The sequence below is a fragment of the Empidonax traillii genome, unplaced genomic scaffold (genome assembly GCF_003031625.1).
Source record: "Empidonax traillii isolate 1590-97213 ecotype Southwest subspecies unplaced genomic scaffold, ASM303162v1 scaffold224:size737649, whole genome shotgun sequence".
In the NCBI taxonomy this organism is placed as follows: domain Eukaryota; kingdom Metazoa; phylum Chordata; class Aves; order Passeriformes; family Tyrannidae; genus Empidonax; species Empidonax traillii.
The window spans coordinates 725558-734241 of NW_020955417.1; the positions used below are offsets into that span (position 1 = coordinate 725558).

The window sequence follows — 8684 nt, forward strand, 5'->3', positions numbered from 1 at the left end:
ATAAATAGATGAGGGAGAGAGATGGGAGCTTATTTTTCTATCTCTTCTGACAGACAGACTTACATCAGTTTCCTGTCAATTCTACTCTTCTCTCAGACATGGTGACAACTTCAGAGACCCTGTGGAAGGTTGGAATAGTCTCTAGCTGCAGTCCATGGCCTTTTGAGAGACACAAATTCCGAGTCTCTGTCTCAGAATGGCTATGAAATAGCAAATATGCCATTTCCTTTTCCAAGTGCCAAGTAGCACAGTGCGCTTCTGATTTTGTGTGTTCAAAGTGATGTCCTTCTGTCTGTTTTCTGAAGGTGCAAAATAGTAACACGGTGCTCAGGGAACTGGTCTTAGCCTACAGCCATTATGCAAGCCATGTTTTCAAAAGGTCCAGGAACAGAAATGTTATCTTCCACAACCCTCCCTTCAACACAAGGCTGTCTGAGTTGAAGACGGAAGAAAAATAAAAAAAGACAAATGTGGCCCTTCTAAAGAACAAGGCACAAAAATCTGAAAATAGTTTCTGTCATCCATATTCCCAAGTCCCTCCCTATGACTGTCAGTGACTGAATGTTAAGAGTGCTCTGTGATTGTGCCATTTTCCATCCTTCTCTTTGGTTGACAGAGCTTTTGCACAGCTTCACAGTGAATTAGATTGGGAAAGTGATCAAGCTAAATCTTTTTACTTTCTTGAGATGGATTAATTTTCAGATGGATTTACTGGTTTCCCCCTTTGGCTTACCACACAGTCACATAAATGCTTGTGAGGGGACATGGGAAATGGCACAAGGGTAGGAACAAGAGAGCTGAGTAACAGGAGGCTCGGCTTCATTGAGGTGCCGTTCCATCTCACACTGAGTTTAAAATGTTCATTGAAGAACAGCCATAGGAACCTTAAAGCTACGTCTAACTCACTTTAGGAAAAGAGAATCTTACTGTTGTAGCACTGAGCCTGGCCTTAGGTTATTTATCCTAATAAGAAAATACTTTGTTTAAGAGAGCATAACCAGTTGTCACAAATAGTACTTGAGCTCACTTCAGTAAGTCCAATCAACACTCCTCTGAAACAGGAACATACACAGTTGCATTTGAATGTGACTGTGTGTGAGCCACAGAAGTTATGAACATCTGATTCTTAGCTCAGTTGTGAAAAATTATAATAAAAATGTTGTCAATAACACAGACAAAAAAGTAAAAGATGACAGTCATATGAAAAAAAACATGAATCACTGTATAAAGTCACTTAGCTGACAGAATAGAAAACAGCTGACATTCTAATCCTGAATTCTGGATGTCTTCACTTTTGTCTACAGTGATAAAAGTTTTATGCTTCTGCTTAGAGAACCCTGACTTGTGTGGTTCTGTACACTTCTGCTTTGACTTTAACAAAATATTCTCTATGGTGGCTCCCTGAGACTGAGAAGACTTGGGAACACTTAAGAGGAAGGAAAATTTAAGTGATGGTTTGAAGTCTACCATCACATATGCTGTAGCTGAGGTCATGAATCAGTGACTAGGCACTGGCAGGTTTCTCTGAGAAAGGAAAACAAGCCTTGCCTATTGCCTGAGCTTTTTCTAAATTCCTGAAGCTTGTCAAATCCTGTCCCCTATACTGAGAGAAGTATTGGTCCACTCTGTAATACAAACACACAGTAATCATATATTGCTGGTAGTGGTATCAGATATTTCTGACCACTCCTGTTTAAGGGAAAACAGAAGTCTATTGGCTTCTCCAGTGTTCACTACCAAGTCACTTATAGTACACATGGTTTGGAGCTCCTACTCCACTATTGCTATTAAGTGATAAATGTACAGCTCTAGGCAACAGTAACTTAACAAATGGAATCTTTATTTCAGCTTTAGAATTCAACAGTTCATATCCTGACGTTTGGGGTGGGAAGAAGGAGACATTGCCACACTAGTACTGAAAACAAAAACATTGTTTAACTCGGATGAAGCTGCAACTCTGCAACGTGTCACTTCCCACTTGTCAGGGAGTGTGATTTTCTCCTTGCTGCCTTAGCCAAAAGCGTGAGTGACAGACTTTCCACACTCTGAACATCCCAGACATGGGATATCATATGCTGGCTTTCTGCCTATTAGCATATGGCTGAAGAGACTTGAAACTGGTTGGATAAAAGGAGAGTTTTTCCAGCTGGGAAAGAAATGGTGGTGTTATACTGAGGTCAGGGATAGATCTGGTAGATGAAAGATGTATGAAGTTTATGTAAATAGACTGTTCTTATTAAAAAATGTAGCTTGATATTCTAGAACCTAGCAATGAAAATAGCTGTAAAATAGGACTCTGGTACTTTTAGCCAAGTAGTATCTAAGTACTTAGAAAATCAAACCTATGTTTAAGTTTTCTATCCACAAGATGATAGAATGGTTACTGGTATATAAAACTACATATACAGTTGGTTCGAAAGACAGTAATATTTAGAAATATTTAGAAATAAAAGAAAATATTTTTAAGAGTCATCAACAGTTTTAGTGTCTTGGAGCAGAATGATCCCTTAAAGTATCTTTGAAGTCAAGTCAGACAAATTACTCAAAGAATAATTAGCATAGTACCTATTGAAAGGGTTTTAGCCTTGAGGAACAGAAGTGGTGCTACCATACTACTGACAAGTGCCAAACAGACCAGTAGTCCCAGTGCTGAGAGAAACTGCAAATAGGTAAGCAAAATTAAACCACCTTTTGCTCAGTTCTCAACCCCCCCACTTCTTGCTAGTAGCACAAATCATCCTACATATAAACAGCTCAGTCTAACAGCATCCTAATAATGACCATAAAAGGACAAGAATATTTCTTAGGGGTCTACCCATACATACTACAAATTATGTAAGATGCCATGCATGTCAAAAATTCCCTGTTATCAGTAATCAGTAGCCCTTCGCCCAAGTCCATGGACCAATGAATAAACAAGCCTTTGAATTCTATAGAACATCATCACAGAGTTTAGCACGTTACTCCACAAGTGCTGTCTGTGGTACGACTTGCAAAGGCTAGTAAGAAGCTCTCTGTGAGCTACCATGTCATTCTAAACGAGCAGTGAACTCAGAGGACACAGGCACAGAATGAGTCACTGGTTTCTTACCAAGCGAACACCACCCTGCAACAACTGAGCTGGTAGCTTTCAGACTGTACACATGCAGCCTAAATCTCTGCTTATTTTACTGTAGCCTTCATATCAATGAACTGAGCAAAGCTACAATGACTTCAATAATGAAAAGTGGTATTTGTACAGGGGTACACCGTGCAGAAGATTTTTACATAACTCTCCATGAACATCTCAGACTTCTAACTACTGTAAGTACATCGGAATGATTTACCTTCAGGGTGATGAGCCTTAAACGGTAATCGTCTGCTTGTATGACTCTGTTAACTGTGATTTCTATCCCTTCATAGGTGACCTGTTCCTCTGGCCAATATTCTGTGCATTTCTGTGTGCAACATAAAATAAATCTAGTTAAGCAGATATCAAGGGAGGTTCAATTTTTGCTCCTCTGAAACTTGATACAGCACATGCATAGATGAATATGAATACACTTTGTTTCTATAACAAGTTTTCACTTTCTAAACAGAGACCACATTTCAGCTGATTTTTGCGGCACTCATAATAGCCTGATTGCTTGATTAAAAATGCACAAATCAAGTAATTACTAACCAATGCTTTTAAATACACACATCCTTATTTATCTTTGTGCAGCTGATGCGCATTTTAAAGGTTCATTAGAGAGACCAGTGGCAAAGTGCTTGTGTTTTTAGATTAAACCCTTTCTTAAAACAATAATGATTAGTATAATATACACTAGTTACCAATATGGAAACACAAAATACAGCTTTCCTACTTTTTTATAAAGACTCGGTGCTCTCTGAATATAAAATTATCATTTGCATAAGTTTTTGTATAAAATAACATGACTAAGAATGTTTTGGGAAATAGATTACGTATCAAAATCCACTTAAAATTGTCAGTGAGAATCTTTCAAAGCTAAGGAACTAAAAGGAAGCAATAGCAGTGAGAGACATTAGACTGCTACATTTGATTTTGCCCAAAACCAGTCAGAGATGCAGTGAGCACAATCTGACAATGAGAGACTCAGAAACTATAGTCCAGTTGCAAATCTATTTTGTGGTAGCAATATACTAAAGATAAAAAAAAAGAAATTGTAAGCACTCCCATCCTGTAAGGAGGACTAAAAAAGACTGGTTTTTCGTAGGCAGCTTCCTAGAACTGATCAATATGCAAAGGCAGAGACAGGCATTTCAAGATGGTGCACAAATTACTTCATGGACAAGGAATGACATGAACAAGGTAGAATCTGAGAAAAAGGCTCCCTTATGATAATGCAAGAGGCAATCTTGTTATCACAGGAGAGTAGGTATCTGCTACTGGTAAAGATGATGCCTCTAAGTTTCCTCTCTCAAACAGCTGCACACAATCTTGAAGGAAGCAAGTTGAATCATTTTGCTCTCCCCCACCAAAAATAATTCTGCTTCAGGAGAAATACTAGCAACAGAAAAGTACCTTGCAAAGTTATTGAGTAAAAATTTTTGTGTGGGAGAATCAGTGTTGTTCCATCTGCACGGTGCCTCGGTTAATAACCCACTGGGAGTGTGGCCCACTGTGTCTCTGCAAAGTTATTTACGCAGTTGTGTTTTTTCTCATAAACTGCAGAATCTACTGTAAAAATTGTCAAGAGCTCTAGCAGCTATCAATAGCACAGACATTGCTCTGCTTAAAGGAGTGGAGTAAGATGGCCCACTCATTTCTGTGGGCTGTCTGTCAGTTCAGATTAGAAATGACAGAGGGCTGAGGTACAGAGCTTTTAATACTCACATTAGTGAAGTCACTGCGCTGAGGAGGAACACAAAGCCCCTCTTACAAGCATCATTGCTGAACAAAGGTTTTGGTTTTGAATCTAGGTACTTCTGACTCCTGTTATTCATATTTTAATATATGTGTAACGGAAAAAAGAAATTAATATAGAAGTCATTTACATGAAAAGACCCTGTATTTATGGCTGAGATTCCTGACACCATTTAATTTTTGACACAAAAGGTATCAGAAAAGACTCAGCAGCTCTGTTGTGATATATAGGCTGTAGCAAGCTCCAGTTATGTAGTGCATCAGTACTGCAGTGCACTGCTTCCCAAGAGTGATATGAGGGGTAAAATACTTGGTCAGTACAGTTAAGAGGCAGTTCAGACAGAAAGTCATTTTGCATTCGTGGTATACAATCTTGCCATGAAAACTACAGTGGGACAACTTATCACCAGGTAGGTCATTCAGGACCAGTATTTCCTCTACATCTTCTTCTTTAAACCTGGAACTCCTCAAAAGATTCTAGTACACTGTGTCATGACACTTTAACATCTCATGCACCAGAAACTGGCAACTTAGATCAACAAGCAAGTTATTACTTCAGTGCTGCTGCTCAGACACATGCATATGCAAATTTAAAAATGTTAGTGAAAACATAACTTTTAGATCAGCAGCATACTACATTTTGCATCAGCAATGCCTTGACAGTATGTGTTCAATCAGCCAGCTGTAATAACTGAACATTTTTCACTTGCAAGGCATGATAATTCTGTGTCAGTCTTGCTTACTTTTTTTTTTTTTTTCCAGTGAAGTTCAAGGTTAAATTTATTTACTTTATAACTGTGAAAAGCTAAAGGTTAGTGTACATGCCTGGTTATGGGCACTAAGCTTCCAGTTAGCAGGTAAGCCATTGTAACTCTGTGTGTATGCTGGACGTATTCCCATATTCTCGGGCTTCTAAATGTCTGAAGCCTCTTCTCCAAAGGAAACTCCCTCACCTAAATCATTACGAGTTCTCAAGGACAAGTTTGGGACATACTGCTGCTACAACATTTGGATATCTCCACTATGCATTGCTGCTAGGGGTGAGGGAGGATGCAGAGCACAACACGTGCCCAGACCACTTTCTCACATCTTACACTGCCAATAAAGGCAGACGTAAGCTCAGCTACATGTCTGTGAGCTGAAGCCCAGGCACACAGTTCTTGCAGCTATGCTACGGGGCAAATATTTCAGCAGGTAAGTAATGAACAGCTGGACGGCAGCAGTATTTTTAAATGGAAACAAAAAATTGCTTCAGGTGGATTAGCAGAAGCACAACGACAATTTAATTTCTGGAAGTAGGTGGCAAATAGACAATTTCAGCATTTCCGTATTTTAAAAGCATTTCCTAGATGCATAAAAGGTCCTCCACATCCAAGCCAGTTCTAGGTGTTGATTGTCATAACTAGCATTTTTTCAGAAATCAGGTACAGCATCAATGAAATGTGCAAATAGACACTGAGCCACAATAAACGCAAGATAAAGCAGCAACAACTCTACTGATTAAAGATATTCAAGCTTAGTAGTTATGGGCTACTATTGTTTTTGATTCCTTTAGAGAGAACTTCAAAGACTGCCTGCAAATAGAGCCGGGTTAGGAGAGGTTTCAGGTCAGCTGAGAGACCAAAATGGCAAAACCAGCAGTAGGCTGAGTCAGACAGCCAAACAGGACTTACAGTAAATGGAACTGAAAGAGAAGCCCACATCTTCTTTGAGCCTGAAGAAATTAATTCAGGCTCTGATTGCACAGGCCATTGAACTAACTTGTATTTGCTGGCTTAGTGTCTATGCTGAAAATATCCACTAGAGTACAGTTAAAAATCAGACTAAATATAACATCATTACCTCATTCATCTCTTCTATATTGGTAATCATGACAATGATGGGAGAACGCTCCTGCCACACCATTCTCCAGAAGTCAGTGACAGTATTAACTATCGGTCCCTGAGTAGCAATATATACCTTTTCCTCTCCTCCATAGCCCTGCCAACAAAACAACAAGAGATCAGTTTTAACAGGGATGTCTACCACAACCTTGAAGGTTCGGTCTTTAAAACAGAGAGCTATACTGGTTGAAATGGTGACTTCGTGGCATCAGTTCTCCTCTCCATCTCTCTCCTGAACACGTGTACATGGAGTGAAGGCACGGTATGGACTCACGTAATTCCAGCAAAGAGTATCCAACAGCCTTGAGGTGACTCTGGCTAGGTCAAAGCCTTATTCAGGCTGATTATCCAGTGCCTTGGTTAGGCCATCTGACAAGGAATTTGCATCAAGAACTGCAGAAGTATGTTTCTGTCTGGTCTGAATCTGTACAGGTGCACTTTGAGATTTGGTTTTCAGCTAATGTAAGCAGGAGAGAAGAGCAATCAGATCAGCTAGGATGCCTTTAAAAGCCAGTGAACGTTGCAATTCTGTTTACATTAACAGTGGCTGATAGAGGCTAGGCAAGGCACATTGGACTACTGAGCTCTTACCCTGATGTAGTTAGCATTGATGTAAGAGCTGAGGGGATCGTCCTGATCAGCTGAGGTAAGGCACACTCTGCTGTGAGGATCTGAAAGGTGTAAAGAGATAAGTAATAATTTATCAGTTCCTCAGAGGAAAGAGACACACAAGATTATTTTGTACAGCAAGAAATTCACACGCACTCATGGCCATCACAACAGATGTCAGTGGCCTTGGAAAATTCCCATGTTAAAAAGTTACCATAAATAAAAGGAAAGGATGGTCTGAGTATTTTGCCTTCTTCTGATAGTTTCACCCACTCTCTGAAGCCTGCTTAATTGGTCCTGTTGCAGAGTCAGTGTCTGAGCGTGACCCTGGAAAAGCAGTCTTCTGCTCCAGGAAATTATTTCTCAATATGTTAGGTCAACAGACTCATTCTGGCTTGAAAGACATCAGAATATTGTTTGTGAAATGACAGCAAACAGCTTTTCTCCCAAACCATAAGCACGCATTTCTTGTGCCCAGGAAAGCCAGATGAGAATAATTCTTTCCCTGTTTCATCTTGCAATGAACCAAACTCCAAGATGTGCCATTAACAAATATAATGGTTAAAGAGAAATTAAAGAATATTAACAGTCTTTTGTACTCTAAATCTCTCCAGTACTTGAGTCTCCTTCATTGAGGCTGTTTATGAAGCATTATTTTTGTTCTAATAAGATGACAAAAAGAAAACATTATTTCACTTGAGAGTCTCTGTCCAATTCCCACTGAAGCGAATGGCTGTTCCAGTGATTTCAGTGCAAACTGACACAAGCCCACGTTCATTTTCTTTCACCAATGCTACACAGTGTGTTACAATTGATAAGAAACAGCCTACTCCTGACAGAGGCCTCAGCAAAGAGCAACAGTGTATATCACCAGGATAATATTAAAACCAAACCACAGATGACTTTTTCATAAAAAAATTCAGCCTGCTTAGAAACCATATCAAAAAATATGCAAAAATTGTGCTTTACTCAATATCATATTAAGGACTAAGCACACAGTAATTTCTACAGTACTACAAACACAGAGTCAGCATGAAACACTGTCTGTCCTCAGAGGGACCAGATTTGTGTTTATTGGAATCCTTGGGTTTGAAGCATGTAGTGGTTTTGAATCTAGGCCTTCCTTGGTGATCAGGTTGTAACCAAGGAACCAAGGTCATGTTCCCAGTATTCCATACGGTTTTACGTAAGCAAGAGTATAAATAAGGAGAGAGAGGAAGCTCTCGCTCTCTTTCTTCCGGCGGACCCAAGGTGGAGGTAACTCTACTATCGCTCTGCCCGGGTGAGGGAGTGAGGCCTGACGTGTCTGGTTGGCCTTGAGAGGC

At 39.7% G+C, this 8684-nt stretch overlaps 1 protein-coding gene across 1 annotated transcript in view; it reads right to left on the reverse strand.

The window, feature by feature from the left end:
• Positions 1-7445, reverse strand: part of PTPN5 (protein tyrosine phosphatase, non-receptor type 5) — an 18735-nt gene extending 11290 nt beyond the window's left edge. The window contains exons 1-3 of the mRNA XM_027887917.1: positions 7342-7445; positions 6710-6847; positions 3327-3437 (exon numbers count right to left, since the gene is read on the reverse strand). Coding sequence (XP_027743718.1) covers positions 3327-3437; positions 6710-6772 — 174 coding nt within the window. The 5' untranslated portion in view covers positions 6773-6847; positions 7342-7445. The remainder of the gene's footprint in view (positions 1-3326; positions 3438-6709; positions 6848-7341) is intronic.
• Positions 7446-8684: the final 1239 nt, after the last annotated feature.